General features: G+C 41.9%; 1 protein-coding gene across 2 annotated transcripts in view; it reads left to right on the top strand.

The window, feature by feature from the left end:
• The window catches only part of LOC115398987 (cGMP-dependent protein kinase 1), a 91,412-nt gene that overhangs the window by 22,170 nt on the left and 52,305 nt on the right, over positions 1–16,937 (top strand). For both annotated transcript variants that reach the window (XM_030106078.1, XM_030106077.1), the window contains exon 3: positions 9,345–9,458. In XM_030106078.1, coding sequence (XP_029961938.1) covers positions 9,345–9,458 — 114 coding nt within the window. The remainder of the gene's footprint in view (positions 1–9,344; positions 9,459–16,937) is intronic.

Below are 16,937 nucleotides of genomic sequence, written 5' to 3'. Positions count from 1 at the left end.
TTACCTTCTCTACTCTCCCAGGGAGCCACAAGTGGATTTCCACACTAGTTTACTGCCAGGTAGCTGATAGGAATCAACAAGCATAATATTCTATTCACAGACAATGCAGACTTGCGACAAACACTATTGAAGGATTCAGAGCTGGCTTTACATGTTAACATGACAGTGGTGACAATACGAGCCGAGATGGAAGCCGACACCGCCGTGAAAGCTCGTCGGTGTTTGCGGCTGCTGTCTGAGTCAGTGATGGTTCAACTTTTCTCTTTTAACTTCACTGCAAAGCTTTTTACTATATGGCTATTTTTGCAGCAATGTCTGATCTGGGTGAATATCAGTTGGCGCTACTGAAAAAGAACAGCATAGAGCATCATGGAAACTATGCTGGATTAGGCTAGTTTCCTGTTAGCCCAATGCTAACGGAGCACCAGCCAAACCAGCATCGGACCAGCATGCACTGTGCTTTGGTGTCTACTTGCAGGGAACCCACGAGTATAAATATGCAGCAAAACATGGAGAACTGATCCTGCTGAGCAATCCTAATGTCCCCTTGAAATGATTGTCTTGCATCCGAATACCAACATGTACCGTCTGAACCTGGGTGCTGGCGCTTAAATATCCCATCTTAGAGGGTTCCGAGCATCAATACTTATATTCCATGTTATATTGATGCCATCAGCAGCATTCAGTCCCGTCCATCAGTGTGATGGTGGTCATTCTGAAAGAAAGTCCCTCATTCAGTAGATATTTGACCTCGGAGAGAGGTTTGTTTGTGTGGGTGACTGACTTCATTGATAGGCTGATGTTGCTGTGCTGAGGATGCAGGTCATCCACGGTGAACTTTACTCGCACGCTCACTTCAGTTCTATTCACACTATTGATTGTAATTTGCTGTCTTCACTGGCAGAGAAGTGGACTTTGTAAAGTTTTTTTTGTTTTTTTTTTCCTCTCAGGCAGGATGCATTTTCCAAAAGCTGAACAGGAAATAGTATCACACTGGCTTTCTTCACAAATTGGATTCTTTGTTCTTTCTTTCTTTCTTTTTTATTTATTTATTTATTTATTTTTTGATTGTTGCAGAAAAAAATCCCTTTATCAATAGTTTATTTCACAGAATGTGGAGCTCAGACTTTTACCTTCACCAAGCAACTTTACAGTAGGCTACATGCAAGTTCAAATTTACTCATTTACCTACATTTTTTTCAAAATATTTTGACAATTATGTGTATTATACACAAACAAATTGTCATTCGGCATAATTCTCTCTTCATTGGACCAGCAACCTTATTTAATAACTTCAATAATTTTTTTTCTTGTTTCTTACCAGGTTGTAATTGTGAACTGATGAAGGTCATATATTGAAGGGTAAAGTAGTCATACTGAATGAGGTAATCTTTTGCCCTCTCGTTTTGATAAGGTGTCTTGTCTTCCCAGTCAGAGCAGCTGATTGATGGGTTTGTCTTATGCATCACAACAGAAACACGCTTCGAAATGGGCGCACGCAGGCAAACGTACATAAATACTATGGCAGTTTTTGTGCAGATGACGGTAAATAAGCAAAAAATGAAATAGCAGCGGTATTCCAAAGTGTTTCGCAAATATTTTACAGCAGTTTTTTGAGAAATTACTGCAATGCAGAACATTTTCAGGCTAGAAATTGTGACTTGGGGCTATTTTAAAGATGTTTAACAGACTTTATTACATAAAAATTACACTTTAGGGTCTTTAAAGTGTCTTTAAAGTCTTTACATTTCCAGCAAATGTGGTTTCTTGAAAGGTTAAAATGCAAATCAAAGATTCAAAATGTCATGCATAGGGCTTTTTCTGACACATTATGTGCCACATACGGACACAGTCAGATTTTTTGAGACTTGATTAAAGACATTTAGAATTTCAAATCACATTCTGATGGAAAAAAATAACAATCTTCTTCAGGACTCAGGCGCTTGTGCAGCTGTAGATTTCCCTCATCAGTGGGGGAGCCCATCTCTTTTTTGCTATTTTTATTTTTTTATTTTTCAGGTCGTAACCTTGTCTTGTTTATATTCAAAATACAGCTCTCCACCATCACGGGATGACACAGTAAAAATTTCTTAACATTTTGCATTCCACATTCCAAAAAAGACAACCCATCTCTCTGTCAGACTCCGTCAGCACCACGCTCTCCCCGTTTTGGCATTCGCCAGTCATGCATCATCCCGCAGCCCACAGTTACACAAACAAGAATTCTCTGTAACAACTCTTGTTTTGATTATTTCCAGTGCTGGGGAGCTTTGAACTCCTTAAAAGTCTTTCTTATTCTGAACCATCCTGATTAATGACACAGTGCAGCTGTAACTCTGTTTCAAAGTGTCTCTTCTCATGTTTGTTCTTGCCGTTGGCCTCAGCTTGTCTCTGTAATTTCTAATCTCCAGAGTGTATATCTATATATCTATATATCTCTATGTTTATCTATATATATATATATATATATATATATATATATATATATATATATATATATATATATATATATATACTGCATTTATATGTATATATTCTCTCTATATCCATTCTAACTGAGGAAACGTATTGCATGTGTGCACGACTGTCCAGAGAGCTATCTGTCATTTCAAAGCAGGGAACAGGAGCAATTATATTATATTGATTAAGAAAAAAAAATCAATTATTTCAACAGGGTTTCAAATTAATTAGTTTGAAATACAAACACTTGTAACCCTTTGAAAATATGTTTTGAACATGAAGTGGAGCGGCCCCATTCATCTTTAGATTTTCTGTCATCCTCTCTGAAGTCTCCTCTTAATAGATTCATGTGCATTATTTTTTTTCTTGTGTCGTATTGTGCATGTGTACACATGTTTGACCCCCCTGTGTTTGTCTGAGGGGTCACATTGTCTTCTTTAAAAAAAGAACAAGGTAAAAACACAAATAAATAGCTGCTCACGGGCATTTCAGTATCAAAGGATCCAATTTCATTCTTCCTCACTGAACGTCAATTTATGAACGACGTCTTTTTGTTATCAACTAAAGAGCAGATGGTGCTCTTTTTCTTTTTTTTGTTTTTTTCAAACTGGGAATTTTCTGAACCCAATTCAGTCCCTGTTGAGCATCTCCCACGCTTGATAAATTCGGCTCCAGTCATATTTGTCCCACCACTCTTCCTCCACCAAACCATTAAAACACTGACTTCCCTCACGGACTCGTAGGATCTCACCTGAAGTGAGACAAGTCGACTCAGGCATTGTTCCTAAATTCTCTGGTTTCTGGGAGAAACACTGATGAACTTCCTCCTCTGCTCTGGTGGAAGGGGATGACGTTGGGTAATTTGACCCCTCAGCAGCGCCGGAAGAACAAGGCCCGACAGGATGCGAGGTTGGTTGTATATTATCCTCTGTGGGATATGAACTCCCCCACATCCTGTTTCTTCACGTCCACTCTGTGATGAACACAGTGAAGCTATCAATGAAAGGCCGAGGACCGAGCTTCAAACAGGACCTCTGAAACTCCGCTTTATTTATAGACACGGTCTAATGGCCTCAGTGTGAAAGACTCCACATTAACAGATGTTCCTTTATCCAGATTTACTTTGAGGGCAATAGAAACCCTTGTGGTGCAATTTGTCGTGCAGAGGCATAAACAACTTGACGTGACAAAAAAGGCATTTTTCTGTGGCCACCAGGTTTGGTCTTAAAAAGGGAGTTGTTTGATAATTGGTGAGATATCCTTGGAGATCAGAGAGGACGATATGAAACAGTCTTTTCAGGGGGTTAGTTGGAGCGGACGCACGCTGCTTCTTTTTCTTTATCTGCGAAGGCTTCAGTGCCAGAGAGAAGATAAAATCCATCCGAGAGACGTCGGCTTTTTAATTTGGAATGCAGCCGCAGTCACGTCTGCCGCGGAGCCGGAGGGAAGTCTGTCCCGACGACCTGCGACGCCGAGCGCAGCGCCCCTCTGTGTGAATTCAAATGATCAGCTATTAATACAGCCACACAGCCCCCGGGGTGGGGGGTGGTGGGGGCATGCTGGGATGTATCGGCGGTGGAAGCCCCGAACAGCAGTCTGCATCACGCGCATGCCGTGCGTTTTCTTATCGCGCTTTTTCAATTTGCCTGCAGACCGCGCAAAGTAGGTACAGTAGATGTGGTTGATGAAAGAGTCGCCGAGCGGAGACGCGTTGAACTCGGATGTCACGTTGCCTGTCTAATGAGGCGGTGCGTCTGCACGTTTCATTCCAGCACAAGCGCAAGGTGAATTTGAAGCTGCCGTAGCAAACCTGTGCGATGAAACGCGGCCTTATTAGACAAATAAAACAGGAAATGAGCTGATCAGCGTGGCGCTACGTGGGCGTCTGGAGGCGCGCTTTTGAACTTCTGAATAACGGGCTTCTCAGAACGGCTCAATTGTGAAATTCCAGTTAAAAAAAAAAAAAAAAAAAATAGCATAATTGTGTTGCTTAATTTCCTGACAATTCCCCTCACATAGCGTGGTCAGTGGGCCGTCTGAAAACAGGCCTTCTGCTCCACTACTCACCTTTCTGAGGAATTAATTACATGCCTCGCCACAGGAAATTATTAGCTTTGTCCAAAGTGAGGCGTGAGGCTTTTGCTAACTGACGTGCGCTCGTCTCCGTCCTGGCATGAACCCGCCCACAAAAACCCTTAAATCTCAGTCTGCCCTTCAGTGCATGTAATGAATTTCCCTGATTTACAACCTCTGGCGCGGAGAACACATTTATCTGTGTACTGGTGTATATTGCATCGATTTATATCCGCGCATAGCTTCACTGACGTCCACGTGGAGCGAAAACTTTCTTCTTACTGCTGCAGTCAACAGGTTTTGCTTATGGAAAGGCCCGACCGGCCCTTCACACGGGGAGCAAAGCAATCAGAGACACATGAGATCTAATTTCACCCCTGATTGCAGAAAGACAGCAAACACACTGTGGCGCCCTTTGGTGTCTGCTTCAAATTTTTAAGCCGATGTAAAAACCGTGGGCAATTTTCCCTACAACTATTCATCATCCTTTATCTTATCTGCTATATGTCACTATCAGTATGATGGTTTATAATAAGTGCTGGGGAGATTTGGGAGGCCTCAGGTATGAATCGCTTCATAGTCTCAGCTCGGCCGGCTGATTGGTCACAACTGCTCGTTTCTGTTAGAGTCTGTCTGTGTGACTGTCCTCCAGATAAAAGTCTTGATCCGAGCTCGTCGCTGTAATTATAGTCTTTACAGAATTTGCGCGACGAGACTGACACCGCGACACTTAACTTCAGCTCTTCTCATTTTCTCAGCGATTTTGCAACTCAAGTAAGCTTAAAGCAGGACTCTTCCATCTAATGAGCGAAATCCTGCACAGCGCTCGAAAGCACATATCTTACAGAAGAAATAAACACGAGCTTGGCTGGAAGAAGCAGGAAGTGGCAAGACGTTGAAGTGTCTTGGAGATGAACTAAATGTTTTTAATGAAACTTCATCAGTCTGAAAACATTTCATTTTAAAAATGCAGTAAATATAATAATCTGATGCAGGAAAAAATGAAATCTATTAAAATGTTTCTGGTAGCACAGTGCGTGAGATGACAGTTTAGGTTTATTTAGATGTAAAAACAATTATTTGGTGTTTTTTCTTCCATTCTGATGGTGAAGTAGCTTTAATCACTAAGTTTTATCCCACCATGCAGTAAAAACAATTAAGCAGAAGGCGGAGCCCATCGATCTGTAGGGGATCTATTCCGTCCCATCAACTCTCGACAAATCATCCTCTGATTACATGATGGTGTGTTTCTGTGTTTGTTTACTTGATAAAGGTAAAGCATGATTTAAAAAAATCTTGTGGTAAATCTGAAATAACTTATCGTGTAATTATACCTTAACAAATCTCTCTCAAAGATTGCTGTTTTGTTCTCTTTACAAACATAATTCACTATATTCGACACCAAAGCCGCTGAAAAGCAGCTCAGCCAATCTGGTAACAGGAAAAGAGTGCAGCTTTCACTTCATGTGTTATTTTTGTGTTTTGACTGAAGAAATGGAAAGCAATGTTCACATGTTTCTCTGGTTTTTCTGATGCAAACTTTTGGATTTAAGTCACTTGTATTTGCTATAATATCTTTATAAAGAGACAAACAGTGACTGTGCATGAAAGACAAATTTGATTAGACGATTAAACAGATCATTAAGGAACTTCTGTTCAAAAGCAGCAGCATAATAATTCCATTACTGTAATGTATTTTCTGATGTCTTATATTGATCATTCATCCAGATTCCGTACTGCTTTACCCGACTTGAACCAGTATTTTAAAGGGCAAACCCAGAGAAACAATCCCATCACTCACATTCACACCTCCTGGAAATTTAATAACCCAAAAATTGGTCTGAATTCATGTTTTGGTCCGTGGAGGAAAGCAGAGTATCCTGAAGTGAAAGCGTAAACCAATACAGCGCTCCGACTGGTCGTTATTCATGTTTTGAAGTGAAGCATTTCAGTGTCTGTTGTCAGCCTTTTATAAAGCTGCGCGCCGCCGTCTTCATCAGACTCAGACTTCCAGATCTCTGGAAGTGAGTCGTCCAGTGATTAGCCCGAGTAATTACTACAAAGCGTATTTAAAAGCGAGACACTGCGCACATGTTTTTCAATCAGCCCGAAAAACCTCTTATGAATACTTAACACCGATAATAATGAAAGATTCACAAGCACCGCAGTATTGAGTATCTAAATGCGGCTTTTCGCCGGAGTGATTTCAGTCAGTTTTGTTTTTGTTCGGTCTCCAGCTGTTTCTTCATTTGAGTGGAAAATGAGAAGCGTGTAAAGAGGAGGACTGCGGCAGACAAAGAGGCTGTTAAACAGGGACAGTGGAAGCAGTGAGGGGGCGCACGCTAAGATGGTGACACAGTTTGAAGGGTTTCTCTAGGTGTGTAGCTCCATGCTGGGTGCTAATGGATAATGCAGCGTTAGGCACGGCGAGGAAAACGCGCGCGGCACTTCCAGTGAGGTGGAATAACCTACGAAGCGCAAGACAGAAACGAGCCTCGGAATGAGGCGCGTCGTCCTCGGGTGTCACGACCCTCTCTCCGAAGATAACGTGTCGAGCGGTTTTCTTCGGGGATGATTCACTAACTCTCATCATCTCGCAGTGTTTTATCATTTCCCCACAGCAGACTTCAGGTGTTTTCTCTGGGATTTTGCAGTGTGAATCGGAGTTATGGTGGTGCTGGAATGCAGAGTGTTACCATGAAGGCGCACATCCTTGATGAGGCTTGTCTAAACACAGTGGCAGCTGCTGCCAGCCCTCCAGTCACAGGGGCACCGAGCCTCTTACAGTCTGGAAGAAAATATAGATTTACTTGCTTTGAGCTCAAACTATGCTCATCTGGGTTGCGCACGTGCATCTGAGCGGTTCTCTAGGCGATGTTTTGTTTTGTTTCTTTTTAGAAAGAGTGTTCCAAGCAAGCCGAAAATTGCACAGTCAATTGCAAGAGAACAAAACTCAAGCCTGAACCATGTATTGCATGGCAATCAAACTTTTTTTTTTTCCCTCTCAATTGGACAGCTGTGTGAACCTAAAACCGAGCGGTTCCTCTTCAGACGGCTTCTCCTCGAGGCCCGGTCATCCACATTGCTCTTTTAGTTTTAGCAGAGAAAAGGGAGGCCGTGTTGAAAACTGTCACCGTCAGGAAAAGGAAAAGTGTGCAGGTGCAGTTTGCTGTGTGGAAAATCTGCAACTAATTAGCTTGCAGCCTCAGGTCTCCTGCTTTTTAGATTGACGACAGGAATGAGCTATTAGCGCATTACCCTCCTCACCGTATCCACAGCCTGCATACGGAGGCATTCACATGTCGACTCTTATCAAAGACACATGCATATTTACACAAAAAAGCAAATTGAAAATGCTTAATTGTCAACTTCTTTTTATTATTTTGTGAAATTAGCATGAAAAAAAGGTTTTAACATCACAACACAACATGAGCTGCCATCAGCCACAAGTCTTTTTGTCTTTCTGTCTGAAGTGTTTCTTTTGGATTTCTTTCCTTTTTTGTCAGTTTTTCTCTTTATACTGGGGTAATTGGATTTAAACGGCGTGTGTTTCTTTTTCCATGACATGAATATCCGTATAATGTGGATTGAGTCTGCATGTAGCATTTTCTAGTTATTGCTTTCTCACTGGCTGCTAATAAATCCCTGACGGTGTACCGATCTCCATCTTCTTCTGACAAATAACCAAGATATAACAAGATTCATCTCCATGGTATTTCAAACCCACGTAGGAAACATTTTTTGATGAATGTTTCTTTTGCTGAATACAGTTTGAGACCCTTTCAGTATATCAAATGGCTGAAAAGAACAACATCTGTTGTCTGCTTGTACGTTTATGCTCTGAGGAGTTTTGGGCAAATTACTGGATGGAGTATTGAAGTGCTCTTATCCGACCTATAAATGCTGAAAACTTTTGCAATCTATCTGAAATTCAAGAGGTTCGAAGGAAGCAGTTAAATGAAGGAAAGCCATGTTTTGGGTATTAAAAGATTTGGGAAAAGTTTGGCGAGGGAACAAAAGGGTTTAATGTGCTGTAAATTTTCCAGAAATCCCACCAGACTTGAATCTCTCTCCATCTATCAGAACGAAAGTATCACACTCTAATGAGCAGACCAGGATTTTCATGTTTGTTAAGAATAATTAAATATCATCATGACGGTGCTACTTAAATATGTGCTATAACCTTGTAAGGGAGACAAGGGAGGAAGAAAACCTTGGTGTGATGATAAAAATAGTAATGATATTATTTGAAGCAACCTGTTTTTATGAGAAGATACAAGATAAATAAATCTCTAAGCAGTTCAAATGCCGGCAATTTTTTTTTTTTTTTTTTTCCCCTTTACAAACATGGATCTCGTATCAAAGGAGATTTGGTCGATGATTGCATGAATCTGTAAATTGTGAAATATTAATGCTTTAAAATCTCTGTAAATACTTCTCTCCCCTCCGGTTGGTGAGCGTACTCATGTTTTCACTTTCGACGTATTGATTTCACAGCCTTTGCCTCGGGGCCGACGTGCCGCTCAGTGTCTCTGAGCTATGGAGTGTATGTCCATGCGCGAGCAGGAGTTGGAGGCCAGAAGACTGCACACAGAAAAATAATCTTATATATTTTTCTAGCTCAGTGAGTGAAGAGCACTTTGGCTGGATTGATCCCCCCCCCCTAAAATAAATGAAGCAAACCCCCTCAGCCGCCAATCATCGGCTCCATTTTATCCCTGGAACTTTCTGTGGGTCCCGTGCTGAATAGAGAAGTTGACCCTAACGTCTCACCGCTGATGGCTTGCCTGCTTCTCTCTCTTGCTTTTCAGACGGGAAGGTGGAGGTGACGAAGGAGAGCTTGAAGCTGTGCACCATGGGGCCGGGGAAGGTGTTCGGAGAGCTGGCTATTCTCTACAACTGCACCAGGACTGCCACTGTCAAGAGTGAGTCTCCACAGACACGGGGAAACACGTCCAGAGTGCCGACATGAGCTCAAGTGTTCAGTGTCCACATGCTGCCCGTTTGACAGTGTACACACACACACACACACACACACACACACACACCCTATAGGGCCCAACACTGCTGAGAGCCTAACCTTAACCTGATTCTTACCTGAGCACACCCTCACACATTTATTTAAGTCATAATAAAACAGTTTTTACATCTTAAATACATGTGTGCAGATATTTCTAGAGTAAAATGAAGCAGGCCTGTGTCATGTACGCACCAATTACTTGCATTTTAGGCTCGTCCAGTTGCATGCTGACAATATAAGGGCCCCAAAAGAAGAGAAGTGCAACAATATATAAATGCACAAATATATTGTAAGCCAGTGCCTTGGCTTGGCATTGTAAATTGTCTTTTTGCTTGTAAGCCATTGGGTTAGAGAGGGACCACATTGTCCTCATGTAAAGGGTGTGTGGACCCCGGCGATAGCATTGTTCCTCATTCATGATAAGACGCCACCCGTCACCGGCCTGATGTTAAGTGTGCCGGGAGACCCCCAGCCAGCTGAATGTCAAGGCTTGCTGCGTCTCCTCCCTCATGTCTGAGAGCTCCAGCGAGGAAGGACAGACAGTGGGTGAGTAGGTGGTTTATCAGACTGGCGATTTGAATAGACAGACTTAGAGAGTAAGCAGAGGAGCCTCAGACAGGACAGAACAGATGGTGGACTACGCACATTTGGGAGCTGGCGTGTTGTAAGATGGCGTGTCATGATGAAAAATGCGTGTTTAGGTGAGGCAGGAAATGGGAGGTAGCCCGGACTGTGTGTTTGGGGGAAACGATAAATAGACAAAAGGTGAGACGAGACCGTTGGAGGGTTTTCATGCACATTAATTACAGCAGGTTCAGACCGGAGCGAGTGCCGGTCAGTGTCCAGAGGGAGCGCTCGCTCTGTAATATACCGGAGTGTGTGATCACCGGTTCACGATTCCGTTCGCTGTGTGAGCCGGTGGAAGTTCCCCTGCTGCATGCGATGCGGGCATGAAGGCATGCGTGAAGGGCAGGGGTTCCCCCGGGCTCGCGCTTCGGGACCAACAGGAAGTGCAGCAGCAGCGGGTGGGGGTCGACGGCAGAGCCGGAGAGGTTGCCGGTCCTGTGCTGACCCCCTTTCTTGTCCCATGATCCCCCCCCACCACCACCACCACCACCACTAACCAGCCAACCTGACGAAACTCCTAGCTCCTGTTGCTATGGCAACGGGCGCCCACAGGGAGACGAGCCAACTCTTATGGGATAAAATATTCTTCCTCCCAGTGGCGACTGAGTGTCTGTCTTCTTCGTTCGGTATATTATCCCACCTGCCTCCGGCTCAGCGGCCCGCGCTTCCTGCCGCCAATCTTTTGACGTGTTCATCGGCGCCGCCGTGTTAAAAACCCACACGTGGAACATGTGATGTAATTGTGTACACTGAGCCGGAGGGTGTTCGCGCCCTAAAAGGCCCATCGGCACCGTCCCCGAGGATGGCTGCCTGTGTTTTAACGCATGTCGCTACACATAACGGCAATAAAGCCGCCGGGTGCCACAGCAGTCAGCGGAGGTGACGACAGCCGGTCTCAGCTTCCAGGCAGCCCTTCTTAATTTCGTCTGCGCATGACGACCTGTAGGAGGACACGTCCTCTGTGATTTTAATTGACACCGCGCGGTCTCCCAAGTCAAATGCATGAGTAATTAAGATCTTGGCAGAATTCAGATGACGGACCCGTTAATGTGGACTCGGTGGAGCTCGTCCACAAGCTGTGCACGCCGTGCCTCCCACACCCCGACGCCGCGGAGGTATCCCACGATATAATGAGATTATTGCTAACTGTGATAATGAAGAGATTACTACTGTCTGTCACCTATTAAGAAAACTCGCAGAAACAATTAAGAGCGATTATGTGCAGTGATTCAGGCTGTGCGTAGTCGTGACAGTGTGTTTAATGTCGTCAGATTAGTCAGGATTTTCGCTGAAGTGTTTTTGTGGCTGAGATAATGACCGATGTTCCTTGTTGACATTCAAAATTCCACTTGAATTTCAAAGCGTCATTTTTAATCGTGAAATTGCATTCAACATGTGTCGTTCTGACTTCACAGTTAAAATGCTGTAATGCAACATTGAACTGAGAGTTGAGTTTTCTGTCATCAGTTTGTGTTAGTTGGTGACTATCTTGCTCCAATTTCCCCCCAAAAATCTGCAAGAAATCTTGAAGTAAATGTTCACTTATCTCTTTGTATTAATCAAGATTTTTTTCTTTCCCATCAACGGCTGGATCTACAGAGATCTGGGTGATTGAAAATTGGCACAAACTCTGCTTGATGATCTCCTGAGGGTCGTGTCTGACAGGAGCACTAAATGAAACACTCAACAGATTTGACGTGTTGGAATTCATAAATATGAAAAGTGGCCTGGGAGGAGTTTATGCTAACGAGGCAATGCATAATGCACAAAGCGATCCACCACGTCTGAAAACTTTTGCCTTGTTTATGAAAAGACTTGCAAGATTTCCTCAGTTGGCTCCCTAACTTTTCTTTTCAGCCCTTTAAACAAGACATTTTCCTTTTCTTTGGCTTCATAATCTTTTCTGAAACTCTTCTGTTGCTCTTTTTCCCCCCACAGCTTTGCCTTTGTGAGAGATAACATCCCATATTGTGTTTTTTCTTTTCCAGTTCAGATTTATTTTCTGTTTGATAACTTCCTCCATCAACACAACCAAATTCACATTTTTGTGCTCAGAGGTCCATTCAGTCACTCTCTGGTAAACGCAAGAAAAAGAATGCAAAACCACTACAATTTCCAGCACATTATTCTTTTGTAAACAAGGCCCAGTTCATGTAAAACACTTTTTTTTTCGAATACACCTTTTAAAGTCATTCATGGCATCACTTTTGTTGTTGATTAACTGCAAGTTGGACACAAGCTGAAAGTGCAATCTATTTACATAAGCAAGCAATTCAGCTCTCTTTAACAGGACCTTAGTAAAAGGGAACACATTCTCTTTCTCCCATTGGTGCAGTATCAAATATGTGAGAACTCATCCTGAACTCGAGGACATGTAGTAACTCTCACTCCAATAAAAATGTTTTTATAACTTTTATGCCCCTGCATCTGTAGTATGAATCACATTATTCGCCTTTTGGGGATTTGACAGCAGCACTGGCTTTGAATGTCAACTTTAAATGCACGTTCAGTATGATTAGTGGCTGAAAACGTCACTCAGATCTCTTAACATGCCCCCTCTACTTAGAAGAGTTTTTGTTGTAAATATGCACAATTAAGTATACTGACAGCTCATTTATTGAGTCTTTAGATCCTTGCAACGTCAGATTTTATGGGCTAAGAAGAGAAAATAAATAGATCAATAAATAAATAAAAATTGAAGTCTGGTATCAGTGTTAACTTCATTTAAACTTGTTCTGAGCAACGTCACCAGAGTAAGAAAACAGCCAGAGTAGAATCAGACTTTTAATCAATGCCGCATTTCACCGCTCATTTACTTTCATGTTGTGCCTGGAATTTTCAAAACATACCACAGACTTCCTGGGTTTGTCTTTTGTTCTAGTTTTTTTTTTTTTTTTTTTTTTTTTTTTGTTATTTCAGTGGTTTCATGCCTGCTTGCGTTCCAATCTGAAACTGCGACTGTCTGCGTCAAAGGGATAATTGGATTCAAACAAACAATGGAGACATGCAAAATGGTTGTTATCCATTAAATGTTTTGCAGATTGCTTGTCCAACAAAACCCGTATTAATGGGACCGGTGGCTGCTTGGAAAAAAAAAAACGATGTACACAAGTTGAAAAGAAATGCAATGTGCAGTGACCTACTGTAAAATCCACCGTTTAATTGTTTATTATGAAAGAGTCGTAAAACACACAAGTCATTGACTTCAGTAATACAAATGAATGGAAATGATACAATACAGGAATAAAAAATAAAAGGAAAGCTGTTATTTTACAAATTTTTGGATGTGCTGCTTGGCTTAACTCCCTTGTATCTGACCTGAATAACTTACAGTTGCATGATTGCAATTTCCTGGAGGGAGAGCAAATTATATATCCATCAATCCCCTTTTGATCCTTCAGGTGATTCCATTTGTTCAGTCTTGATTGCTCGCTCCCACAAGAACTAGATCAAGTGAATTAAGTTGCATAAGCATTTTAAGTGGCACTCAGTCCCAGGCTGTGCAGAACCCTCCAACAAGCTTCACCGATCAATATGTTGTGTTTTAGTTTTCAGGATAGGAACATTCGAATGTGGAGCTATGGCCACATTGGCGGTTTGGCTCTGCTGCTCCGGGTAAATGAGGTGAGAATTTTATTTGCAGAGAGAGAAAAATCCGGGGCGGACTGCTACAAAAAAGTCACGTCACCATCAAATCCATATCACATCATTTTCACTTGACAACAGCCGGGATGGCGCTGGCCCAAAGACCAGAGAGGAAGAAAAGGATGGGAGTGAGAGACAAAATAGAGAGGTGATAAATACGAGACAGCAGTGACAGCAAAATGAGGGAGTCACCTCAAGGGATTCAAGGCAAAAATTGGTATTTTTTTTTTTCGGTGGGGAGACAAGAGAAAGGGACAATGGCCTTCTGCTCAGAAAGATATTCTTTTATAGCGCCCAAATGTCACTGTTTCATGAAGCCTCGGACAGCATAACAGGATGCAATTCACTATAAAATGCTGCAGCAATTTACAAGGGAGTGAAGGGAAAAAATATAAATGGTGTTGCCGTTCACTTAACAAAAATTGTTCATTGAAACTATCCAATCACAGCTTCAAGTTTCAAAATAATTCCGAAAAGTTGGTAATGGGTCTACAAAAAAAAAACAAGCATTTTTATTCAGAATTGCTGAAAAAATGCTGGTTACTTTTCTCCAAAGTGGCATCTTGAAAAATCTTGTCATTTCCAACTGTCAAAAATTGTTTGCTGTTGATGCAAAATGCTTTTAAAAAAAAGCATGGAATCCTCATATTAAAGTTGTTGTTGTGAAACACTACCTCCCAATTTCAGTTTTAACGCTTCTACTCCTCTCCTGTCACTGCTGAAACGATTTGTAATGGGAACTTTTTAGTACCATATCCAACAGGCTGGTTGTGACACTGTAAAAATTCCAAAACCACCCCAGAGAGTAGAGAAATCCAGCTTTGTGGCCGTACAGACAACGTTATGGTGCTCCCACGACTTCTTTAGTTTAGCCATAAAATCTATATGAATCCATCCATTCATTCATCCATCTAATCTTCCACGTACTTCATTAAACTCGGGGTTGTCGGGGCCTGGCGCCCTCCTCCACAGATCGCCAGTCAGTCGCAGATGCGCTCTCATGGAGTTGGACGTGTTTTTTGGAGGATGTCATCAAGTATATCAGAACATTGTCATAAAAAAACGTCTGAACTTGGCAACAGAAAGAAGGACGACAGACTGATTGAATATGAGAGATGGTCTGTAAACAGAGTGAGGAAAAAGGCGAGAACTGTAGAAAGTATTACGTGATCCAAGACGGGATACAAAGCACAAATTATATTTGAAGGAAGTCCACAAATAAAAGTCGCGGAGGGCCAATGGAGGACATGTCTTTCATCACAATATTAGCAGCGTCTCTGCGGAAAGATCAACCAGGTTTCAACTCATATCTGAAGTAAATGCAACAGATAGATAGTGTTTTGCCAGTGTGTCCTGTTAGAAGATTACCTTCCATAAATGTGTGTTTGCAATATTAAGATTTTATACATGCAAACATTTAGTAGAGGAGGCTCTTAAACCTCTAAACATTTACAACATCAGCATCAATAATTATTGCTGTTGGGTCCTTACTCTGACTCTGAATGGTCCACGCAGAGCTTGAAAGAGTCATTTTAAATAATTTAAGGAGTCTAAAAATGCAGATTAGTCTTCAAATGAATCAAGGAAAAGTAAAAAGTGAATATTCAAGTGAATTACATATACTACAAAAATCTACAAATGAGCAGAAACAAAGTACAAACCAGAGTAATTTCTTCTCCCCTCTGATTAACTCTCGGAGACGGAGAATGTGTGTCACACGTAGAAGCACACATTGTTTGGTCTCTGTGCTTCGGCGTGGCTGTCGGGGATCCTGGCATTGTTTGGGATCAGTCGTCTGTTGGAAGAGTGGGGTCACTGTCAGTCACCACTAACATAATCAGCGAGACTGATTATCTGCACGCTCCATCTTAATGATAGCGGTGGAAAAAGCCGTCTCATACGTCATCCCAGCAGAAACTCAGCCGGGCTCGCTCTTTGGATCCTATCTGTTGCATGCATATGAATGCTTGGGCTTATTAACAGATTGTAATTCTTTTGAAATAATAAGAAGCCATAATTCACCCTGAAGTGTACCAGGCTGCAGCAGTATAAAACCAGATCGGGCGAGTATGTGTTTAGATAGAGCTCCAGCCACGGGGCATACTGGTGGGTGTTTGCCACCAGCAGACACACACACACACACACACACACGCAAAAACACAATTCACACACATCTGTCAGTCTGCATCACTCACTCATTCACGCAAGCATGCAGACAGATTTCTGTGTAATGCAGTCACTTTCGACAACCATTTAGGATCATAATTGTCGCTGTGCCACATGGGGTTAGGATGTTTTACGCTGGCTTTGCTTTTCTGTCTAAACATTTATGCACATTTGACAATAAGATTTCTGCTGTTTAAAGGAGTGTCGGCCAGCAGATGTTGGGGAAAAACATAGCAGCTTGTAAATGATGGAAATTGTAATATAAAAATACCATAAAAAGAAAGTTGGCTCCAAAATGATCAAAAACTTCAAGGCTTAATCCGGAGATTTACGTATTAAATTTATCCTGGAGGTCACTCTAAATATGTACAGCTTGGTGAAGTTATGAATGTTATATGAATCTTTTTAATTATTTTCTTTCAGACATTTAAAAATCTCTGCTTCCAGTGACTTAAACCAACCTAAGAATTGTGGCTCGGCGTTAATTTTTCTCACTGTTCTGATGTGGTTCCCAGAAAGACGTACATTCACTCCAGTGGATGCTTCCGTCGTCGCCTGAGGGTGTTTGGAAGGGGAGTCGCTCATTTACTTTGCAGTTATTATTTACTGAGCAAAACACACATTCTGATGTGCGTATGTGCGTGCGTGCGTGCGTGCGTGTGTGTGTTGGAAAAACAAACAGAAATAGGATTACACATCAGTGGCACACATATAAACCCACATAAAGTACCAAGTGTGCAGAAAAATCTAAATAAATAGCAGAAGGGAGTTCTGCCCAAAGCTGAAACTTAATATTTTTTACTGCTGCAGTGCAAATCCTTACACCAACAAACAACCGATTACAGAAAAAAATAAGTTTTGTCCTTAAACTTTTTGAACAAAACTTAGTTTTATTTGATCAGTTTTTTTTATGTGATTTTCATAAGCTAATAATTTACAATTTGGC

Source organism: Salarias fasciatus, chromosome 13, assembly GCF_902148845.1.
Source record: "Salarias fasciatus chromosome 13, fSalaFa1.1, whole genome shotgun sequence".
NCBI classification, from domain to species: domain Eukaryota; kingdom Metazoa; phylum Chordata; class Actinopteri; order Blenniiformes; family Blenniidae; genus Salarias; species Salarias fasciatus.
This window is presented reverse-complemented; position numbering and strand designations above follow the sequence as displayed.